Source organism: Struthio camelus, chromosome 1, assembly GCF_040807025.1.
Source record: "Struthio camelus isolate bStrCam1 chromosome 1, bStrCam1.hap1, whole genome shotgun sequence".
Classification (NCBI taxonomy): domain Eukaryota; kingdom Metazoa; phylum Chordata; class Aves; order Struthioniformes; family Struthionidae; genus Struthio; species Struthio camelus.
Window position 1 is genome coordinate 202,318,245 of NC_090942.1, and position 24,984 is coordinate 202,343,228.

General features: G+C 38.9%; 1 protein-coding gene and 1 long non-coding RNA gene across 5 annotated transcripts in view; one reads left to right on the top strand and one right to left on the bottom strand.

Moving 5' to 3' along the window:
- Window positions 1–24,984, bottom strand: part of TNFRSF19 (TNF receptor superfamily member 19) — a 69,855-nt gene that overhangs the window by 39,791 nt on the left and 5,080 nt on the right. For 2 of the 3 annotated variants that reach the window (XM_009686559.2, XM_009686558.2), the window contains 2 exons: window positions 14,511–14,602; window positions 12,946–13,056 (listed from right to left, as the gene is read on the bottom strand). In XM_009686559.2, coding sequence (XP_009684854.1) covers window positions 12,946–13,056; window positions 14,511–14,579 — 180 coding nt within the window. In that variant the 5' untranslated portion in view covers window positions 14,580–14,602. Of the gene's footprint in view, window positions 1–12,945; window positions 13,057–14,510; window positions 14,603–22,689; window positions 22,802–24,984 lie in introns of those variants that run through there. The other variant, XM_068930221.1, reaches the window with a different exon arrangement.
- LOC104151607 (uncharacterized) overlaps window positions 23,044–24,984 on the top strand; it is a 40,756-nt gene continuing 38,815 nt past the window's right edge. For both annotated transcript variants that reach the window (XR_695823.2, XR_011138694.1), the window contains exon 1: window positions 23,044–23,603. This is a non-coding gene — a long non-coding RNA (uncharacterized lncRNA). The remainder of the gene's footprint in view (window positions 23,604–24,984) is intronic.

Consider the following 24,984-nt stretch of genomic DNA (forward strand, 5'->3'; position numbering starts at 1 on the left):
TCTTTCTAGAGACAAAAGCCATCTTTTCAGCAAGTTCAAGTGTGTCTTCCACTGCTAATAATCTCTCTTACTTCTATAAGTAATACTTAGTCATCCACTTTATTTGAGAAACCACTGTGTATTTGAATGATAAAGGGTTTCGAGGACTCCCACAGTTTCATTACTACTAGCTTATGGTAGAATCATTGAGCTGTCTGTTTTTTAATTAGGTCAGTCATGTGAAAGTGCAGAAACTGGGACAAGTGCAGTATAAAGGCACTTACTCAGTTACAAAAACAGCAAAGAAGCACTTTGATATTTAGATTCATAGCTAAGGTGAATGGAGTTAATTGCTGAGCAGCAAAGTTAATTTGCTGATCTTCAAAGGCTTAGAATCTCTGTTACCAAATAGATCAGAGCTGGTTAATGACCATCAGCTAGGCATGAAACGTTGCTTAACCCCTAAAAATTTTAGGAACGCAACTAGCTCCAGCTCGAAGAGTTCCTAAACTGCTGGAAGTGCTCAACAGCTCAATGGATCACGGGGTGTGTGATATTTTACTATACAAGGAATATTGTTACAACTACTTATTTATCCCAAATGTACTTCTCTAAATTCTTCCCATTCTTTTGCAAAAGGACACCTAACAGAACTGAAAGGGAGCAAAAAGAAACCATATACTCAACAACATATGATGGTTAGTGGTTTGGGGATTGAATTCTACAAACTGATTATCAAGAACCATCAATCTGTTTCATCTGTTTTTTCTGGAGATATCACGTGCTACGAGTTGCTATTTGCTTTTCTCATCTGAAAATCCTACTACTTTTTTTGCAGTATGAGTCAGACTCATTGCATCACTGACACACTACATAACAGCAAAAGAGTACCATGAATTGCTGAAGAGAACTTGATGGGAAGGGAGCAAGTAGGAAAGAGACATCTTGGGACCTCCTTTTCCAGCATGTAGTCTTAGTGGAAGCATGGGGCATCTTCTCAAGCGGAAAATTGTAAGCAGCCTTCAACTTGGGCAACTTGAGAAAGTTTCTACCAGTTTCCTCCCTAATACACAGCACATGCATGTTCCATGCATGTTAAGTGATTTTTTCTGAAGTTACCCACCTTTAGCAAAACTGCTACTGTAAGAAGCTTTGGACTTCATGACTACACACAGGACTCTGAAGTTTTGCCCAAAGAGCATCTATGAAGCATGATCTGAGTTGGCCAGTAAGTTTTATATTGCCTCAGATTTTGCAACAATTTGATGAAGTTCCAGAAATAAACCACTTCTTAAGATAAATTTTAATGGCCATATTAAGAATTTTCTATTTTTATGTATGTAAAAAATATCTTTACTATTCTCTGGAGGAGAAAAAGTTTTCAAATACACAGATAATGAACAACTAACAAAGCAACTACAAATAGACGTTAAAACATTCCTCTTCCTCCAACTCTAGACCCATGAGCTTACTCCTACATACAGGGAGAATTTAGAAAGAATTTTAAACTTTTTTTAAATAAAAATGTAATTTCTTACTATTGACTGTTGCTCAGGCTAAGTAATAAACAGACAAATCATTGCAGTTACTAACCGAAAAAGCATACTACAGTCTCATACACTCTAGGGTGTGCTTTCCTGCAATGTACTGCTCCTATTAAAGGTGGCAGGCAACTGGGCATACAAAAATTTAAATTCTTTATTGATATCAGCCACAGAATGTTTTCTGTCAATTTATTTCAAAGCTACTGGTTTCTTCCAGGAACGAAGTGCCCAAAACCACAAAGGTTCTAGCAGTTCTATTTCATGTTGTCCACAATATCTTACTTGGTTCACTTTTACCGTCAATTTAATTTAAGAAATTTCAAATGCATATATAGAACTACATGATTACCACTGAAGATAGGAATGAGACTAATTTCTGTCATGAAATTTTGCTTTTCCTAAGTCTAAATAATTTTTTTCACTGGATTTCATTATTCTCTAACACATTCCTCCTTAGTAACTACTCTATACTCTTTGTGTTTAGATTCTTCAAATAGTAGTGCTATAGGGGATTATATTATATAGCTCTGTCAAGCTATACATATGTGGATCTTTGATAAATCACTTGGAATCAGTCCCTCCAAAGTCCTAGTAACTTTCCAAATATAAGGCTTAAATTAACTTAATTATAAGTTTCCCTTTCCAGACTACCTTTGAAGTTTCTGATTAAAAACAAGCAAACACAAAGAAACAAAGAAACAAGTTAAATGCCTTTAACTCATTGGCCCAGACTACCCATGCTTTAGTAAGTTGTTTCTAACTCCATCAGATCTGCTTTGCTATGGCTGTGTATAGGGGCATACCTTAGTGGCATTTGTAACGTGAAATGGTTTACTATTATAGTGATAAAAATGGTGGATGCAACATAAAAAAAAGCTTCTGCCCAAGGAATTTACAGACTCCAGTATTTTCAAAGATAGCTTATTCTTTGCCAGGAATTCTGCAGAAATAATCCATAGCAACTACAATTTTACGTTTGTGCTTTATGTTCACATAACTTTTGACGCAGTTGACTGCCTGGCAGACATAAATAAGTTTACAAGCTTGTAAACCAGGCAGAACTTCAAACAGATCTGTACTCATAATTAACGCATCCCCAAAACTGAAAGATATTATTTAGATGATGGAATCAAACCCTTTGAAATCTTGGACTTTATAATTCAGCAGTCTGCCAAAAATATCAACAATTGACTCTTCATCTTACACTAGCACACGTGCAAATCTGATGTGCAACACTTTGCTCAGTGCTCCGCAGACAATAACAAAGTTTTCAAGTTATATGGCTGATGAGTACTGTATAGTTCCCAATTCTCCTCCTCCCCTCCTCCCCTTCCCACCTATGCTCTGAAAAGAGGGCTCATCTCTTTTGGTAGATCACCTCAGGACTGCAGAAAAGAGAAATAATATTGGCAAACTCCATTATCTGGGTTTGAAACATGTTATATTTTTGTGCCAGAAAAAAAAAAAAAAGCAATATGTAGTATATTTTTATCTCCTGTTGCAAAGCACGCTATGAAGAACACTTCGCCCATTTTTCCCTTTCTGCTTCCCCTCTTCAGTGCTACCATCGTGGTACCAGGCAAAAGCTGTGAAGATAAATTTCTCTCTCAAATGATACACAGTACAAACCAAAAAAACCCTCAAACACTAATTCAGAAAATTGCATTAAAATTCATTTAAAAATTCACGAAATTCAAATGCATTTCTATTTTCTAGATACTTATACAGTTTTCACTGTCTCCGTATATCGACATCTCCTTACATTTACTATACTTATCCCCAGAAACACCCTGTTTCACAAATGGACACTAAGGTACCAAATGAGTGATGAGTGGTCAAGGTCACCTAGGAAACCACAGCAAACTAACTAAACTCATAATTCAGTTTCAAGCTAAAAATATTAAAGGCATACAATAATACAGATACATTTTAAATTACTATGTTGATAGTTCTAAACATTTTCTTTCAGTATACACTATGCAAACACCGACTCACACAAAAGGACCAAAAGTAAAGCAGACTATAAAGGGTAATGGAATTAAGTGGGATGGTTTCTCCCTAAAAGTTGAACGCAACGTTGAAAGTAAATGAATAGCATAAAAAGAGTAAATTTGATTTTAACCATTCTTTCAATTAAAATAACCTCAAATTCCATTTTAAAAAATGCTTTCAGGCATTATTTAGATCATAGTCTGTAAGTACATTTTAGAGATTGTTTCGAGTTCCACCAATTATACTACAAACCTAAGTAAGTCCCAGACTGTACAGAACTGGGAAGTTCCAGTTAGGCCATCATGATTACAATAAATTTGAATAGTTTCAAGAAAAAGACTTTTAATATGATGTCTGAGTACAGGGTCTTGTTAAAAATAGCACAGTTTTGGCTTCAGTGCAGCTTCATAGCACCACACTACTGTAGACTGCTAATCAGCCCCATCTAGGATCCAATAATCAGCCGTATCCATCAGCAGAAGTCAATGAGCAGGACAGGCTGCAACAGTGTGCTGCAAACGTGTAAGATTCAGCTGCTGTGGCAAAGTTAGCATCAGAAAAGTTTCATGCTCAGTGAGTTAGATTTGACATGCCTATATGCAGCTGCTCTCCTACATATCCAGGAGGCCCTGAAACATGTTAGCATCTCTGCAGCTTCTTCACATGCAGCTCTCTTCACTTGGTAAGCTACAAACAGGGCTAAACAGGGTGGCAGCTTGTACTGCAGCTGCTCTCAGTAAGTTCACTGTGGCAATATCAGACACGCAGCACTGCGCCTCTCATGCTCTTTATGAGGGCTGTTACATTCAGGAACAGCTTCCAACACTACCTTTCTGTCTAATTTGCACTTATTTTTCTCAGATAAGATGCAGGTCTCCTTTTCCTTCACCCTATGATAGAAAGCATATCTCTGCCTTGACAGCCATCAAACTGCCACTGTCCACATAAGCTTCCTCTTTATGTAGCAGTAGCAGTGTCTTGGTGACAGTATTTGTCATCATGTACGTGCTGGCAATGCTAGCTTAAGGCATTCTCTCCCTTATATCTGTTTTTCTTCTTTGTTGTACACTGTCCTCAGCTCTACTCATATAACTGTTCATAAAGCTGAGCTGTAAATCTGATCACTGAACTGATCCATGTTAAGTGATCAGTTTAGTGATCTGTTTTATAGCACAGCCTAAACATCCAGTGTGTCAGCATAACTGTACAGACAGTGCACTGCAGCAAGAACTTACTGCTGCCAAAACTGTCAGTTCTCTGCTGTTGAACTACAGCCTCAGATGAGATCTGTTGACAAAACAATCTAGAATTGCAAAAGTTTTGAGTTGCAGTTCAAGCTTGATGAGGCTAAGAGATCTATATTCTGTTTCCATATGTAAGTAAAAGAAAAAAAAAATCATAAGGGAGCTAGAGAAAGTTGTAGACCGTTGTTATAAGCAAATGGTGGTGAAAGGACTGGAAGGACTTACTTCTACATAGGAAGCTTTTCACGAAATGGTTGTGCCTTTGTGCAATCCAAACTACCCCAATTTAATTTTTATCTGTGTTAATTGTGATTTATATAAATTTGAATCATATACAAAGTTAGATTCATATAGAAATACATTACTGGTAAGATAAGATAAATAAGGTTCTTATCATCAAGCCACAGCAACAGCTATTCAGGCAAAGGAAAATTTGAAGCCATTTAAAGAATGAAAGATATTTAAAGCACTTCCTTAATTGTATGATGCTTTGTTTACGACTAAATGAACGAGAAATTAAATAATGCAGAGCTGCATGAAGCACTTTTCTGAATCGTTACAATCATTTTAGCCCTCCTTCCAAAAAGAAAGTAATCTCTTTCAAAAAAGAAAAAAGCACTATGTCAGTGGTTCAAAAGCGTCACAAACATCAAAGATGTGTTTAAGAAACAAAAAGGCTATATAGATTTCTTTAAATGAACAAATGGAAGCAAACACACAGGAGGAAAAAAATGATGCTTTCATTTCCTTCCCCAGCAATCCTAAATTGTTGGCAAAATAACAAAACTGACTTTATTATGATTACAATATCATAAAAATACTTTATTAAAAGATAACAAAAGATCACAAAAGTGATCAATCGACTTTTAATAACAAATTGAAGTGCTATTGTTAAAACATTTCTCATGGTTGATAAGGAATCTGAAAGGAGAAGTTGAGTGTGTGCTATTATTTCTTATTTTAAGGAACAAATAATTACTCAAAAACATTCCTGAAATAGACTCCTATTACACCGAGATAGGAATAGCTGAAAAGAACAGTCTAGCTGTAACAAAACTTATCTCCACAAAAGCTTAGATTCGGAACTAGTTACATGAAACGTGTTATTCTTTCACTTCTCTTTTATGCTACTAAGTGTGTCTGAAGTTGCTTATCTATGCAGACAGGAAGGTTAATCTAACAGATTGAGCACTAGCTGGAAACTAAAATTAAACACCCTGTTCCACCAAAAACTTTCTGCATTACCATTGGCAAGCTGATTTCTGTGTGGTGTTCTGTGAATAAATTAAGAGAAGGTAACAGTATTTCTCTAATTGAGAAAGGTATTATGCGAAGCTCATATTCTATTAGCAACATAGGTCATATAAATAACTCAAGTTGGTAGTTGTAAAAATACAACTATGTGTGTATATGTATGCATATAGGTATTTATATACATATACACATATATACACACACACACACATATATAGATGCCTAGCTTCTTTAGATTAAGGTAGTAGGCAAATAGAAAAAAAATACATTTTTCTCTGCACTGATCACAGCTTACAAAAAGAATGGAAGACTAGGAACTTTTAGGTATTATCTACAGAGGTTGAGCCTATGAAAAGCACTTTGGTACTGAAACAACTCTACCCCAGAAAACAAACTCAGTAGCCTGTTCAATAGTGCAGTGAAAGTGCTGAACCCAAAAGTGGTCTTTTGCAGAGGGTTCTTTGTCCTGCACACTTATCCATGCTGTTGATGCAAGTCTGTGGGATATCTGAGTGCACCTGGTGACACATTAACAGACTGGGCTGTCACACAGGACCTGACTTGACTAAGCTTCAGCTATGCCTTCAGTCACCTGAACAGTTTGTGATACATAAGATTAGCCAGTCTGGTCTTTAAATGTCACTGTGTCTTCTCTTTAGGGAAGAGGCAGGCAAGCAATGACTGCTGACTTCACTGGGCTTTATACATCTGCAAAAAGAGTACCATTTATTTGTTTATTTTTAATGGGCAGAAATCATGATTTACCAATCAATTCAGCAGGAATGCATTTGTAAATAATAGCACCTGTCTGTACCACAGTTTTTAAATCTTCATTTTAATCCTGAGAACTCTACTTTCCTCTTCATAGTGTTTAGTTCACTATCTCTACTATCAGTTTTGAAAGAAACATAGTTCCTCTTTTTGTATACACATTAATACCAAGAAAGAATCAAATCTACAGATTTACATTATAACTAAAAGGAAGTAGTTTCTCATGAATAAAAGTGAAGCCACGGTTCTACGGCGTTACTGACACTGGATCTGCCTGCTTCAGATTACTCAGCAATATAAATTCTACTTGAATTGGACGGAGAGGGAAGGAAACAGGGACATACATTTACATTTTGTCTAATTTGCTAAATCAGGCTGGCTTTATGCTTTTATTCAAGTTGTGGAGAACACTGGCGTAAAGGCTTTTGAAATAGAGTTAAATCTGTTAGAATTTTTTGAAAGATTGCTACTACCATCATGAACATACATTACGCATCAGCTCTTTGCATGATCCACTGCTGCATGGCCCAACAGTTTTTTTGTATCTAACAGTAACGCAGGCCGAGTCCTTTGTTACCAACATTAAAAGAAATCGTCAGTCAGTTGACAATTAAAACAAAAAACTTTGCTTAAAACAAAAACTTTTATAACAACAGAAATAAATATATTTTACAATTATATTTTGCTATATACTTAAATGTATGCTCATATGCTCACACATCCAGCAGTGTATCTACTTTCACCTATAAAATTTTACATGAGCACCCAACTTTTGAAAAGAAAAACAGATGCATTATTTGTGATAATTACCAAGATACTGTTGTTAAACTGTACTGTAATTATATCATCACTCTCTCATATATTAAAAAAGTGCTACAAAGGACTTCATGTGTATTATTAAATTACTTTTCCCTTTACATTCTGACCTTTAACTTAACATACTTTCTTCCTTCAAACTGTAGCTCAGCAAGGCTACATCTTCAGCTGCATTTCAGTAACAACTGCAGCATCACATCCTTAGCTAAGATTCACAGGAAAGCGCACCTCTGTTTATGAAGGATCTTATGCTTCCACTCACGTTTAGGTTTGAGCAAAATCTGTGTAGTTATTTCAGTTCTAATGTAGTGGTAAAAAAATAATATTTGAAAGCATATTCATGACTGTAAGCAGTAATTGCTTACCCATTCAAATCAAATTAACCATTCGTATTTTCAGAAAAGCTAGTCCTAAGAACCAGGACTATCCGATAGTAAACATGAAAGTCATTAACCAAAACATAACCTGAATAGTATACTACTGCAAACTTCGATCTATTTTATTTTAGCATTTCTTTATTAAATTGAAAGTAAACTATAAATAATTACTGAAGGGATTTGTTTTTACGCTTTTGTTTTCAGTTTATCAACTAGGTAAGTAAGCTACATCAATGCACATAGTACCACTTTAATAGGACCACTGTTATAAAATATCATACTAATAAATAAGATAAAGCACCCCCCCCCCCAAAATATCTCCTTCCCTAAATTAGAGATCAATCAGAAAAAAAACAAAAAAAAACACCTCATACCATTTATCTTTAAGTTTCTGCTTCAGCAGCCTGGTTTATAGGACTAAACCCTAACTAGTGCTGCCTAACAAAAACAATCCTCAACGAAGTGCAAAACAATATTTCTGATAATGTACTAAGAACTAGCAGCAGGGGGTAGAAAAAAGGGAAAAATATGCCACAATTTCATGAAACTGCCATCCTCTGCTAATTCTTAAGCTTAAGCATTTCTTTAAGTAAATCTCTTCAAACCACCCACAAACCACAATGCTTTACTTGAGCTTCTTTTAAGAGCTGAATATAGTAAGAAATATAAAGCCACAAAGCTGAAAGCTTCTTTTTCTGTTGTTTAAACATACACACAGACTTTGCACTGTTTCATGTTAAAAAAAATGCAAAAAGTATCCCTTAGATCTATATAACATACTTGCCTATAAAAGCAACCTTGAAAATTGAGTTTCACTCCATCTAAATCATACCTTAAATTCACCTTTATCATTCTTTAGACACCATCAGTGGGACTACAGAACAAGGTGGCCTTCTATATTCAAAGGGACAGGCACTGAGCAGTGCAGCTACTTCTCTCTTGCTTTATGATCCCACTTATCACATATACCACAGAGGTCAGACTGTGTAGTTATGTCTGGCAAACCGTTTCACCAGAAGGGAACTCATACCACTGCTCTAACAGTGGGAAAGATGCAGCACGGTAGTGGGAGAACTTCACAAAGAATCTCATGCTTGTGTGTGAGACTTGACAGGTCTGCTTATCCTTTATGGTATCAGCTTGCACCCTCTCTTTCTTGCCTGACAACCTTTACATCTAGCACCATATACTTGCTTCACCAAAACATCCAGTTCCTCCACAACTTCATAAATCATTCTGTTCTTTCTCTCCCCTGCTGCCTGAGTTGCTGAACCCCACCACCTCACGCTCTCCTTGCTTGTTTCAACCATTCCATGACTCTTTCCCTGCTCTATCACTATCCCTGCTCACACATAGCACCTATTTTCTCTGTGCTGTAAGCAGCTAAGATTTCCCCCATCACTTACGTTCCAACTGCCTAAAGTATTGCTGTAAATTTTGCCAAATTAATTTTCTAATTCTACTGAACACCCATCCATAATCTCAGTCACAGCTTGCACCCTTTGAATCACTTCTGCTAATTCCTAAAACATTACAGGGATTTTTGAGGGGGAAGAGATACTATTTTATTAAAGAAAAAACAATTCGACAAGACGCACCATAAAAATCTTGTCTTATCCATAGCATCAACAAAGATTTCTTATCTGCTTTCTAAACATTGCTATACATTTATCTGGCCCCAACCTTCTCAATTATTTTAGATAGAGTATCACACAGAATCACAGAATGGGTGAGGCTGGAAGGGACCTCTGGAGGTCATCTAGTCCAACACCCCCTGCTCAAGCAGGGTCCTCTAGAGCACATTGCACACGACCCTGGTCCAGATGGCTTTTGAATATCTCCAAGGATGGAGACTCCACTACCTCTCTGGGCAACCTGTGCCAGTGCTCTGACACCCTCACAGTCGAGAAGTTTTTCCTCATGTTCAGGTGGAACTTCCTGTGGTGCAGTTTGTGCCCCTCGCCTCTTGTCCTCTCACTGGGCACCACGGAGAAGAGTCTGGACCCATCCTCTCGGCACCCTCCCTTCACATACTCGTACACATTGATGAGGATCGCCTCTCAGTTTTCTCCAGGCTAAACAGGCCCAGCTCCCTCAGCCTTTCTTCAGAGGCGAGATGCTCCCGTCCCCTCATCATCCTTGCAGCCCTCCGCTGGACCCTCTCCAGGAGCGCCATGTCTCTCTTGTACTGGGGAGCCCAGCACTGCACACAGTACTCCAGGCGCAGCCTCATCAGGGCTGAGCAGAGGCAGAAGATCACCTCCCTCCACCTGCTGGCAACACTCTGCCTCATGCAACCCAGGAGACCCTTGGCCTTCTTGGCCACAAGGGCACATTGCTCATGGTCAACTCGTTGTCCACCAGCACTCCCAGAAGCTCTGTTCTCAGCAGAGCTACTTTCCAGCAGGTCAGCCCCCAGCCTGTCCCGGTGCATGGGGTTATTCCTGCCTAGGTGCAGGACCTTGCACTTGCCTTTGTTGAACTTCAGGAGGTTCCTCTCCGCCCACCTCTCCAGGTCCCTCTGAACGGCAGCACAGCCTTCTGGTGTGTCAGCCACTCCTCCCAGTTTCGTATCATCAGCACACTTGCGGAGGGTGCACTCTGTCCCTTCCTCCAGGTCATCGATGAATACACTGAACAAGACTGGACCCAGGACTGACCCCTGGGGGACACCGCTAGCTACAGGCCTCCAGCTGGACTCTTCACCATTGATCCCAACCCCCTGAGCTCTGCCATTCAGCCAGTTCTCAATCCACCTCACTGTCCACTCGTCTAACCCACACTTCCTGAGCTTACCTAGGAGGATGTGATGGGAGACAGTGTCCAAAGCCTTGCTGAAGTCCAGGGAGACAACACCCACTGCTCTCTCCTCATCTACCCAGCCAGTCATTCCGTCATAGAAGGCTATCAGATTGGTCAAGCATGATTTCCCCTTAGTAAATCTGTGCTGACTATGCCTGATCACCTTCTTGTCCTCCACATGCTTTGTGAGGACCTCCAAGAGGAGCTGTTCCATCACCTTTCCAGGCATGGAGGTGAGGCTGACAGGCCTGGAGTTTCCTGGCTCCTCCTTCTTGCCCTTTTGGAAGATTGGGGTGACATTGGCTTGCTTCCAGCCCTGAGGCACGTCCTGGAGAACAGGAGAGCTTTCCAAGATGATGGAGAGTGGCCTAGCGATAACATCTGCCAGCTCCCTCAGCACTCGTGGGTGCATCCCATCGGGGCCCATGGATTTATGGATGTCAAGCTTGCCCAAATGATCTCTAACCTAATCCTCCTCCACCAAGGGAGAGTCTTCCTTTCTCCAGACTTTCTCCCTGGTCTCCAGGGTCTGGAATGCCTGACGACTGGCCTCAGCAGTGAAGACTGAAGTAAAGAAGGCATTCAGCAACTCTGCCTTCTCCGTATCCTTCGTCACCAGGGCGCCCGCCCCATTCAGCAGCGGGCCCACGTTTTCCCTAGTCTTCCTTTTGCTATTGATGTATTTGAAGAACCCCTTCTTGTTGTCCTTGACATCCCTTGCCAGATTTAATTCCAAATGGGCCTTAGCCTTCCTTGTCACATCCCTGCACACACTGACAATGTCCCTATATTTCTCCCAAGTGGCCTGTCCTCTTTTCTACGTTCTTCTTCTGTTGGAGTTTTGCCAGGAGTTCCTTGCCCATCCATGCAGGTCTCCTGCCCGCTTTGCTGGACTTCTTCCTCAGAGGGATGCACCGATCTTGAGCCTGGAGGAGGTGATGCTTGAATATTAAGTAGCTCTCCTGGACCTCCCTTCCTTCTAGGGCCCTACCCCAGGAGATTCCCCTAAGTAGGTCCCTGAAGAGGCCAAAGTCAGCTCTCCCGAAGTCCAGCGTTGCAATCCTACTCATTGCCCTGCTCCCTCCTCGTAGGATCCTCAACTCCACCATCTCATGGTCACTGCAGCCAAGGCTGCCCCCAACCTTCACCTCTCCAACTAGACCTTCTTTGTTCGTTAGTACAAGGTCTAGCATTGCACCTCTCCTCGTTGACGTCTCCACCACCTGGGTCAAGAAGTTATCCTCCACGCCTTGCAGGAACCTCCTCAACTGTTTATGCCTAGCTGTGCTTGTGCTCTCTTTCCAGCAAGATGTCAGGGCGGTTGAAGTCCCCCATGAGAACCAGGGCCTGTGATCATGAGGCTACTTCCAGCTGTCGGTAGAAGGCCTCATCGACTTCTTCTTCCTGGTCAGGTGGCCTGTAGTTAACCTATAGGTTTACTACAGGTGTAGAAGATACTAAAACGCTATAAATTTAGTACGTAAGTTGTAAGATAAATGACCAAGCTTCACTTGAACCTAGCTTCCCAACACACTAAATTGCTCCAACCACGGAGCTACTGGAAAGAACGAACCATCACTTAGTTCCCACCCTCTAAGGAAATATCTCAGACCTCATTTGAATGCTATTCTGTATTCAGATACTTATGCCCTTATTTTTTTACTACGAAACAGTCTGTTTAGATGAGCTGCTGTATAGAAAATATTTAAAGATTTGCTACAGTGACAATTTCACCTAAAATCCAGAAATGATTCCGAGATAAGGCACTGAAAATTAAGACTCATTTCAGATGCATGTAACAGTCACTAACTTGAAATTCATTCTTCTTACTCTCCATCTCCACACAGTGAAGTCATCCAGTTTTAATTCCCTTTAGTGCTACAAAATAATTAACTCACCTTTAAAAATCATTTTAATTTCAGAGAGCATACTCCTGTATCTTAACGGTACTGCTTAGTTGATTAACAACATCATTATTTTCTGAATTGAACAGTTTATATAAGAGAACTAAAAAATATGATACTTAAAAGTGGGTAAACGTTCAAAAGGCAAAACACCATAAAAAGCATTGCCACAAACACAAATATCTACTATTTTAACCACATATGTAAACACATTTTTGGAAAAAAGTTAAAAAAAAAAATCAAGAAAGTATAATTTGCTTACCTTTGACAGCTCCATTCCAGGTCCACACTGTTTACAGAGGACACAATTTCCCGTGTGGTCCCTAAATTCTTGCTCTCTGCAATCTCCAGTCTCACAAATTACCCTGCTTAGCTAAGAAAAAAAAAAAAAAGGTAAATGCATCAAAAACATAATTAATCTGTGGTTACTAACAAGCAATTATTGTAAAATAAATTTTATATAAACTTACTTTGAGCAAGTGTATTTTATCTAAATCAGAGAACTAAATTCATACTGCTTTCTTAAGAAGAACTTCCCATACTATCAAAAACTTTTAATTGGCAATGAAAATTAATCACCTAACTCCAAATGTGGGCAAGAGGCATGAATTTTTAAAATTCTCAGTACTCAGTGACTTCCAACAATTTTTAGACAACTTGCTTGATACCTGGCACTTGCGGAACGTCAAGTCACTTGAGTGTTTGAACACGAGTTTAAATTCCTTACCTTATGCAACTTCATGAAAAATGCACACAATCATTTTCTTAAGCTCCAATTTTCGTGACATTAAAATATGTAACATGACGTTATATTGCTTGGTTTCATCTATTTGTGATTTTTTTGTACTACGCTTAACAATTGAATAGATAAGCTAAAATCTGTTCCTTTAAATGTGAATACTTAAGAGATTTTTAAAGGTCACTCAAACCTTTCTGGATACTTAACAAACAAATAAACCAACCCCAAACCTGTGTGAATACTCCTTATTCTAAATTTCACTATCACTCTATATTTAATGGACCAAATAAGAAACAAATCCAACTTTTGTCTTCAAAGATAATTAAGTACATTATCTGACCAAACTAACATTAACATAAACTAACGTTATCAGAAATACAATAAGTAATATCAATCATCCAAAAATCTCAGTATAATCAGTGGAATCCTACGCAGAACATTATCAGCTCTCTCAATGCAACTTTAAATTAAATAATTTTCCTTCACAGAAACTGCTCTCCATTACTGCTACTAAATCCTCGCTTTGTGTATTATTCTTTTCAGAAAGACTAAAGTCTTTCTGATAGCTATGAAGACTTAATTATCTTTAGTGCTAGCGCTTGCCTCGGCAGGTCAGAGTTGAAGCACACTTATGAGGCAACATAGTTGTGTATTATGCTTTGTTATGTGGATAAACCAAAAACTCTAAGCTCTGTATATAGCATACTGCACTAAGGGATTGCCACTATATATGGCATAGGAATCCCGCCATTTATTTCTGAAGTAGAACAGTATCATACCCACAGCACTATATTCATTTATATTTTTTGTCCTAGTCAATCTTCCAAAAAGATCGGAAGAGCCCCACAGGACAGATTTTTTAAATTTTAGTTGTTTTTAATTGTAACTTTTAAATTAGCAAGAAATTATACATATGACCACATTCACTTTTAAACTGATAAAATGCGTATATAACTCTCTGTACACGAGTTTAAAACTTTCAGTATTACCAATAATGTATAAAACAAAGGACAACACATTGCTGTGTCAAATACAAGCATTTTTCAACATTCATCTTAAGGAAAAGAAATTGCTAATTATTTACTTACCAAATATGCTAGTAAAAATATAAACATCTTTAGCTTTTTATCTTCTCCATGTAATCCCTTAGTATCCATTTCTTACAATTAAACCCTTCTCCCTTCAGAAGAATTAGGATAAAAAGGAAAAGAAAGGTATTTATTGTATCTTTTATATGTCACCATATTGTTCACACCTAAATAAAGTCATATGTTCTTGGCACTTTATGTATTCCAGCAGGTAAAAATATGTATTTGTTAATATCTTTAAAATATTTCAGATATATGCTTGCTATTTAGCTTCCAGGAATCTATTTTAGAAATTATGCCCTTTTTCAGAAGACAAGGCAATATACACAAAGGTTCTACAGCTTTAATTTCCATCAAAGAATTTATTAATAAATTCCATTCTCAAAATAAGAAGACACTATTACCAGCCTACACTGGAGAACTTCAACATTTGTAGATGTAGTATTTTCTGATATTTGATGTTGAATCCTAAGATTTCTTTCTTGCTTGTTAGATGCTAACTAAGTACAGAACTAACAGACAAACTACAGATAATGCATCAATTTGCAGGTTTACTCCAAGTCTATTGAAACATACTAAAATCAGTAATATTCTTCCAAGGGGTTTTCCATCAGGTTTTAAGTGAAGGCATATGACTGATTTGGCAGTTTCTTCAAATATGCCGCTTATCAGTCAAGACACAGTAGTTGATCATGTGTACGCTGCTTCCATGTTGCAGTGTGGAGCAGAATGGGGTTTGCCTAGTGGTTAAGGTAATCTTTTTACTTTGTTCTGCAATGAACTGGAAGCATACACAAGATCCGGTTTGATAGCTTAACTGAGGCATATTAACTTCTTAAGATGTGCTAACATGATTGCTTATGATCAGGTAAGCAATCACAGGCTGTTATAGAAGGCATTTCAAATAGCATAATCAAATTACATCCTACCCCAGACATTTTCATCGTAACCTCAGAAAAAAGAGGAAAAAAAAGTCCTTAAAGCCTCGTTTAATTACTTTGAGAACGGTTAACAAACAAATGATAGAACAAACTCATAGGGGAACAATTTGAAACTGTCATGGAAAGGAAGTGCTAACTTGGAATCAGGCTTTTTATATTATTAGATTACAAAAGCATATCCATCATTAAAAATGCTATGCTTGACCAACGTTTCTCCACTGTCAAATTTCCTTCTGTTTATTTGAATCTTTGTGTTCTTTTCCAGTTTCTTATTTTTTGTTTTTTTAAGTTAACTGGCAACACAAATATAACCTCTTGTACAGCAACAACAACAAATTAAGTTAATCTAGTTTACATAAAATGCTACTTTGATTACAAGAGAGCAAGAATTTACTCCTAATTTGCCTACATTATATGACAGGAATATAATGCCATTCCTTTCAGCTGTATGATGTGAAATATAATGTTTAGACCATTTTTATTGTACTTCAGAGTTTAAGTACTTGATGTTTAATTACACTATATTAAAAGAGAAGATTAGCCATCGATATCATTTAGAAATAGAAGAGACTGACAAATGAAAGGATGGAACCCAAAACATAACCCAAGAAGTTAAAAAAAAAAAAAAAAAAAAACCCACACAGATTAAGGACAGCTGCAAAATGCTTTACAACATGAAACAGTAATAAACATAATAAACTATAAAAATGTAATAATCAGAATGAACAGAAACTGTAATTAACACATGATTCACATTTCATTGCATGGACACTCTAGTTAATGAATTCTAATTGATAAGAAGAAACTACACTTAAGTGGTACTGTTGGTATCCTATGAGACAAATTACTCTTTCAAGTGTAAAAAAATAGCAAGTTAAAATCTGCCCAGGAAAGAAAGAACAGGGAAGGAGGTGTGTAAAGCAGCACTCTACAGGAAAGGTAAGATTATTTCTCACTTAATGATGATGATGATAGCCTATGGGCCAATGAAAATTATCAGATCATATGCATGTCAACACGGTTAAAAAGAACTAGTAGCATGAATACACATAGATATAAAGAGCTTACTTTTTCAAAGCTGAGGAAAAAAGTAAACAGAAGAACGCGAACTCAGAAATCTCATAAAGAATTTGGATGACCTAAACATAACAGTTTGATGTAAAAAGTACTATAGAACAAATGCAAAAATAGAAAAGGAGTATCAACACATTTTAAAAGTTATTAAGCCCACAAAGTTGGTAAGAGATGCTGTAAGGGCTAGTGCAACAGGGAAAATTAAAAGTACACAGAACAAAACAATTCTAGCTATAGCACAGATCAAACAGTGGACCGAAACAGTAAAATTACTATTAAAGAAATACAGAAGTTTAAAGAAGTGTTTGTGATCTATGTTTAGAAAGAAACAAGATGGAAAAAACACACCATTTAAAGATAAAATATCTTTTGGCTGATTAGTAACTGAGGATCTGCAAAGCAAAATTAGATTAGACCAAAAGCAAATCATGAGACTTTGAACCTCAATAACCTTGAAGAGGTAGCAGGAAAGGCTTAAGCCTGTTTTTTTTCCATACATTTAGGCATGCTAGACAAATTGAAGACTAGTAGTATTTTAAAATATTTTAAAAAAACAATTAAAGAAGAGAAATGTAATAAATACGTTTCAATATAGTATTATGGAAAAGCAGTGTTGCAAAACTAACTTGACTTCATTTTTTGATTCAGAGAAGACAAGACGGTAAAACGAAAAGGTTTCTGGTAAAGGGCAGCAAAGCATCATGCTGAAACTGAAGAGATCGGGGAGAAAATTCCTATTGACTTCTTGATACCATATTATGGTATTCCTATGGGAAAAAATAAATACTTCACATTCTTCCTTAATTGCTACAGGAGGCAAAACATTAAATAAGCGTAAAGTTGAAAAAAAGCTGTAAATGTAACTTTGAGTTACTTAGAATGAATGCCAACCAATTATTCTAAGTTGCATGAATTTCTATTCATCACATTCCTTAATAAAATTCTTGTTTCAGAAACACAATACAATTGTAATTTAATTAAATCCATATATACATAATACTATCAAAAATTCAAAAATAAGATTCTTTATGTGGTTAAAATTAGCAACACAACAAGTTTATATTTACATTTTTATCTACATTTTATACAAAATTATCAATACAAATGATTTTGTTGAGCTGTACTAAGCTCAAAGAACTATAATATTGAGCTGTGGCATAATCTAAACAGTTTGTGTATTTTTTTGACCAAGCCATTTAAGGTATGAAAAAATAAAGAAAATTAAGAACAGCCTGATTTATTGTCCAGCAGAAGCAGTACTTGTCATATTATTCCAGTAAAACTACATTAACTTATGTAATGAAGCCTCATTCATCCTATATATTTTTCCAATATGCAATAACCTGAAACTTTAATATTGTTAGTTAGCATATAAGCAATTTATTAAAATTGGTATTGAAACACTGCTAATGATATTCTTTTATTTTTGTACTATTCTGTAGTCACAAGTGGATTAAAAAAAATAAATGTCTGATCTTAACAGCAGGTACTAAAGAGTGACCAGCAGTATTAAAAATGTTGCTGGTCAGGCTGACAGTAAGTTATAGCTCTGTTTAACAGCTTTTGGAGTTGCTATATCTTGTTATAAGGTGATCTTACAGCGCGCACCTCAAAGACTTCTAGAATATAGCATATGGAAGCATACTGCACTGGCACAACACATTTTTGTTGACTTAGGTGTGGAATTTTATTGCAACTGTGAAATATTTTCGATTGAAAAGAAATTCTACTGCCTTTATAACACTACTGCCAAATCTGACACCTTCAAACATCAAGAGTTCCAAAATACTAAAACCCAGAGTAGATTTCCAAAGTCAAGTGTTTTAGAACTGGCACCAAACTATCATGGACTTTTCCATGGATTTTTGGAATCATCCAAGTCATTTTACTAGGCTTCACATTTGTTGACTTATCATTACATGTATGATGCAATCTCACAGCTTTCAGACTATGATAAATTATCTAAAAGATAGCTCATATCTTTTATAACTCATGATTCGGATCTTCCAAAAGAAGCTTGCAGGCCTTAAATTTTAGTGCACTTGAGTAGATTTAGTAGCTCCAAAATGCATTTAGATCTTTTCAGGAGACATATATGATTGCGTGTGGTATTATATCACGTAATTGTTGTGCTTATTATCCTAGTTCCTACCCCCCCCCCCCCAAAAAAAAAAATACCGGCTATAACATATGAGAAAAAAAATTGGTGTACAATACAAGACCTCTGTTAAAAGTACAAAATAATAAAATTATGCTTTCATGATAACATTTTGATAAAAATAATACAAGAGGCTAAGGCATATTAATAACTCATTGTACTGGAAGCAAGTCCCTAAGGAGACGTAACTGTGCCAACTGCTTGTTTCCTGTTTCTGTCTTCAGTTTGGTTAAAAGCTCTGCTTAAAAAGCAGACATTGCAGCACGTAATAATAGGTTGCCATGGGGTAAATTTGTTCTTTCTTGATATCAGGTGGCATTATGCTGATGTCAGTTGGACACGAGCCATTTTTTTATATGTATTCAAGTAAGCAGTAACTAGAGGAATTTTTTACTTCCGAAATGTGTGCCCCCAAATTTCAGTTCCATACATTTAAAGATTATTTGTTCTTGCTCAGATACTGATATTTATAACACTAAATTCAGATATCCTTATTTTATTAAGTAAGATAAAACTGTGGGCACATGTCTTCATGCCAGTAAGTCATTCCATACGCAACCTTTTGGTTTAACAGTAATAAGGTAGCCCAAAATATATCAGGAAAAGCAATCACAGGTCATGCACTCAAAATATAGAACTCCCATTAAGAAATGTGGACATAGAGTTTTAAGGTTGTGTGTGGGCTGCTATACGTGCATATGTATAAAGGAGGGTAATACCAAGCAATAAATTAGAAATATGTAATTCATGTATCATGGAAGTAGAGAACATCTAACCTTCCTGGTTCCTATAATCTGCTATCATCTAAAATTTACTTATATTTACTTACTAGCCTAAGCAGGAGCCATCACTTTATTTCTTAGTCAACCTATCACAGAAATATTTCTTTCTTCTCTACAAAAAAGTAAAATTTTGCCATGAAAGACACATCACTTCAAGACTCAATAGTGGTAAAATGAAATTATGGCCTATTGGCAGGTTTCTCATACATAGAAACATCAAAACTTTGAAGTCAACATAACAAATCTCATAAGGGAAGCTTTATAATGGCTAAGGGGTCCCAACTTCCAATTGGCTCAGTTTTCCTAGATCTTGCAGATGTCCCACATCTGATTTGACACTCGTACTTGATGGTCACTTTTCCTGCTCTCCCTAACACTGAGGAAGGGCTGCCTGTGAGGCTCTGGATAAAAAAACAGGACTGAAAATACAGTCCCCTAAACTTGCCAACAGAGGTCTCTGGTATGCATTGAATAGGATCTCTGCTCTCTTCTAACTGCTCTGTTTCCCACCTGCAGCTGTCAACTGTATGCAATAAAATGACAAGGAGTGGCAGATGGCTTTAGCAGAGTCAGTGCCCCATAGACAAAAAAATGAGAGAAGGGAGAGTACTTAACACTGCTGTGATGATAAAGACAAAGGAAAATCGTTAGCGACCAGAACTTCCACTATATATTCTCTCTCATACATCCAGAACACCTTCCCTTTACATCCTGCCTACACCCTTATACTCATCCCCTTTGTGAAGTAAATGTGGTCTTGCCTGACCACATTTGCTCCAGCTGCTGTGGGGAAGCCCACATGGAAAAAAAGCCACCACCACCAACACTGACAACTAGGTAGCATTCATCACATTAAATATCATGTTGAATAAACTCCTATTTTGCATGAACTGTCATACATGAAACTGTACAAAATTAGGGAGCTATGGATTTATTTCTAGTTTTGTAACTCAGTGATAGCAGAGATTGAAACTGGAACATCACTGGATATACAAAATACATCTTCATCTATTTGACATGCTGGAGGAGGAGAGAAAGGAGGTCTGCACATAACCAGGAAATATTTGTGCTGCATCTGAGTACCATATGCTTTGACTCATGTTAACTGAAGTACCTGACTTGACAGGAATAACGATAATAATTTAACCCTCCGCCTCAAAATACCTCTACAGTGTCTTCGCGATCATATACAGTTTTTACAGAATTTATTACAGCCCAATGTGAACAAAAGGGTATAATCAGCAAAATTTGAGAACGACCTCATAATTCATCCTTGGTTTTGCTACCTGCAAGTGATGCTTCCAATCCATGCTGGTAAAATGGTGTAAAAAAGCTCATCATCCATGTTCTACCACATATCCTAACTAACATTAATGGACAATTACAGTGAAATGTGGTAAAATAGGTGTGATGTGGTGATATTTTTCCTACATTAAAACAAAGCTTTTTTTTTTAAGGTCAGAGCCTGTGACTCCTAACTCACACAAGAACTCCTAATCCCACTTAAATTGATGAGCCTACTCACACAAATAATGAAAAATGTTGTGCCTCATGATCAGAACGGTGGTATGTAATGTTGCTCCTTCTGTTTAATACAGCTCACTCAGCTCAACTTCTAGAGGACACTAGTTTGCTAGGTGAAACCTAGCAGTGTACAGCTTCCTTTGTACATATTTATATTTAAAATGAGTGAATAACTAAGTACCATTAAAATGGGAATGCCAATATAACATTAATTTTCCATTTTATACCAAAGTATACTGTTAGTTGTTTTCCAAAATAACTTTTAAGGAGCATACATTATAAAACATTGAGTTGGTTAATATAGTAACTACTGCAATAGTGCAATGCCAGTGTGCTACATTTATGCAAGCTACTCTTTAGCCATTTTGGATGGCATGCAGTGTTTTAAAAAGCATAGATATAAGTTACTTTGGCCAGCATTCTCCCTTATTAGGATTGCAACTGTAAATACTGAATGCGAAAACAGAGTAAAAGCAATTTACTAGCTCCTTAACTGACAGTCTAAACGTCTTATTACTGGACTAGTAAATTAACTAATAGTGTAACTGAAATATGTTTTGTAATTATTGTAACAAAATCAGTTTACTTCTACTTCAAAAAACCTTTGCTTATACAGTAAAAAGCTTCCAGTTAATATATCTAACTTGTCTGAAAGGTGATGGTGAAAGTGTGCTTGAAAGAGATTTTGTTGTAGTAGTTAACAAACCAGATTACAGACTGAATCAATCTGCCACTTTTGCTCATGTTAAATGCTACTAGACTCCTTTGTAAATTACATAGAAACATTCACATAAAGTAATATTAAGTGTAAAAACAATAAATAGGTATTAATTATAAAGACTTCATGACTATCAAGTGAAATAGAGCTTTCAGTCCAAGGGGAGATTAATGGAGACAGACATCATGAAAGGAAGTTAAACAATCAAAAGCTTTTCAAAAGAACCGTAATTGCGGCTTTTCAACATCGTACCAGCCACGACAAAAAGTTACTAGCTTCTGTTCTCTTAACTCCAGCTCCAAATTATTTGAAGTAAACGGCAACTTATTTATGCTGTAGACAAGAGAAGAGCTTGTGAACAAGAACGCCCGTCTTCCAAGGGCTTTTTGTTCGCCTCACTCCGGAGAGTGGAGACGCTACTCCAGAGCCGTCGAGATCTGCAAAACCCAGCAACGCCAGGGACGACTTTCCCTTGCTCTGCGGTGCCCTTCATACCCACTGCGGGGAGCCTCGGGCCAGAGAGGCCGGATCCATCCCGGGGAGGAAGGGATCCAGCGGCGTCCCGCCGCCGCCGCCGCCGCCTCCCCTCTTCCCCCGCCTCCCCCCGGAGCCCGTGCTCGCCGCCGAGGGTCGTTCCCATCATTTCTCCAGCCGCTTTACGTGCGACGAGAAGGCAGAGCGGGTCGGTGCCAGGCGCCGGTCCAGCACTTCCAGGCCAGGACCCAGCAGGAGCTTTAAGCCAGGCCGGTGCCCACAGGCGTTAAGGGCCGGGTAGGGGAAGGGGGGGAGCCGCTCGGGGCCGCGGATGCCCCGCTGTGCGCTGCCTCGCCTCAGAGCCGCCCTCTGGGCCTCGCCTCAGAGCCTGCCTCCTGCCCGCGGCACCTGGGGGGGGCGGGAACGACGCCGTCCCCGCTGCCGGGGAAAGGCCCGGCACGCTCCGATGCTGAGGGGATTTGGCCCCTTGGGTCTGTCGCGCACCCACCTGCCGCCGCCACGGCGCGCTCTGCGGCCCGGCCGCGGTGCCGGAGGTGCCTCCCGGCGCCAGCCCGCTCCCGCCGCCTCTGCCCGGCTCGCTCCCGCCGCTGCCTCTCACCCCGGCTCTCCCCGTCGCTAGGCAACGTAGCGCCGCTCCCCTCCCTCACTGGAGGGGCCCGGCTCAGGTGACCGGAGGCAGCCAATCAGCCGCCCCCGGCCCACGTGCCCCGTGGCGAGCAGGCGCGCGCGCGCGCGGGGCCGAGGCGGGCCGCGGCAGGGAGGGGTCGCGCGGCCGAGGCGGCGGCCGTTGGGCTGGGGCGGGTGGCGCCGTTCCCGCCGCGGGGAGGGGCCGTTAGCCGCCGCCGCCGCCGCCGCCGGGGTGCTGAGGGGCGCGGGCGGCCTCTTCTCCTGCGGGGAGCTGCCTGTGTCCAGCTTAGGTCTCCTGTCTGCCAGGCTGGCAGTCTGTGGCGGTGTGTGCGTTGGGCTGAGTGTTGCTAAGCTGGGGTGAATTGCAGATGGGGTGCCAGAAGGGGGGGGAAAAAGAGAAAGAAAGGAAGGAAGGACTGATTTAAAGCACTTCTCAGGTCCCTTTTATCCCACCAGGAGGATGGAGCAGATCTGTTGTGCACATCTACGGCTGCCATCCTGTCCCCAGCGGTAGCCTGCGCGTTGGGGACTGCGGCCGTGTTGTGACTGATCTGTCTCAGTGGGAGCCCTGGCTTTTGGCTGTGCATCGCTGAAGCGTTGGGCCGCTGCTGAATGCCTCGGACAAAACTCCTTGCTGCTCTTCCTTCAGAAGGCAGGAGAAGGAGGTGACCTGTACCTCACCACCCGGTGCAAAGTCCTTTCCGCCTATCCTACCTGCAGACAACGATGGAAGAGTCTTCTGAAGGCGTACTGAGAAGCTGTCTCCTTTCCCAGGTACTGTTGAGCAGGGTTTTTCCTGCCAGCTCAAGGTCTGAAATAGTGTTTTTGAGTTGCGTAGGTAACAAGGTACCCTGGCTGTAAGCATATTGTCGATACCAAGTGCTAGTTCAGAAATCCCGTCCTTCATAAAGAATTAATTATTCACAGTAGCTAGAAAGTGGGTTGGTGAAACCAGTCTTGGAGAACTTGATCAAAAAACTACTTTTGCAGGGATTTTAGGTTAGTAGTTTTGTTTCTAATGAAAAAGTCCATGATATCACTACACTGTAAGCAATTGCATGAATACCCTAGGAATTGATTCAGGTTCTGAAGTGGGTGAACTAATGGCTCTACTTGACAGTAAAGCATTTTCAAATAAATAGAATTTTGGGTAGTTTCTCACAGAGATAAAATTTTGGAGTTTGCTTGCCCTATGCACTTCATAAGTAACGCTTATTGAAATACAGCTAATTATCTTTGAGGAGGTAAATAGTTGCAGCAAAATGAGTTGTTTTAAATTTAAAAAAAAAACATAATTCAGAATTTTCTGAGGTTTTTTGTTTTTGTTTTCTAAGAGCCTGCAAAGAAGGACTTTCTTCAGTACTCTTGCCAGAAGGAACTCTGTAGGAGCCTGGAATTTCTGTGAGGAATGACACACACTAGTACAAAGGCGGTGCATCTGTTGTGAATGGCAGCTGTTGCACAGCACTGAGAATCCTACATCCTCTTGCTATTTACAGACAACTGTTTTGTAGTTATCTGTTTTGTACGGACACCTGTAAAATATACTATATCAATTTTTCTTAGTGAAGTCACCCTGTCTGTTGCAGATACTCGTTGTTAAGTACTATAGCTAGACAAGTATATTAAAACATCCCAGAGTTCTTTAAAGTATTGACTAAACACTGAGGATTACCATATAAAGAAACACTAAGACTTTCTCATCAGTCACAGGGGTTTATCATGCCTATGAATTAAGAGCAGCATGTAGTCTGTAACATTGGAACTTGCTTAAGTCCTTGTTGTAGCATGTAAGATTTTTCCACTAAACGTAAAGTGGATGAGTTAATTCCATTCATCATTAAAAGAGGTAGAAAATTGCAGGGAATCTTTTGTTTTAAATCATATTTCTTCTAAGGAAATGGAAGGCAGTAAACTGTTAGAACAACTAATGCAGACGAAAGTAGAGAAATTCCCACTACGGTAGGAAAAGCAGAAAAATAATTTAGAATGTAGTTTCAGCTGACCCCTTTGATAAGACTAAGTTGCGTGACATATCTGATGTGGAAGCAGAAATTGTACAGCAATAGGAAGTTGTTATCTCCATATCTCAAATGCTAACACAGTTCCCCCAGTCAGCTCTGAGATAGATCTACTCTTGTTATGACAGCTGTTG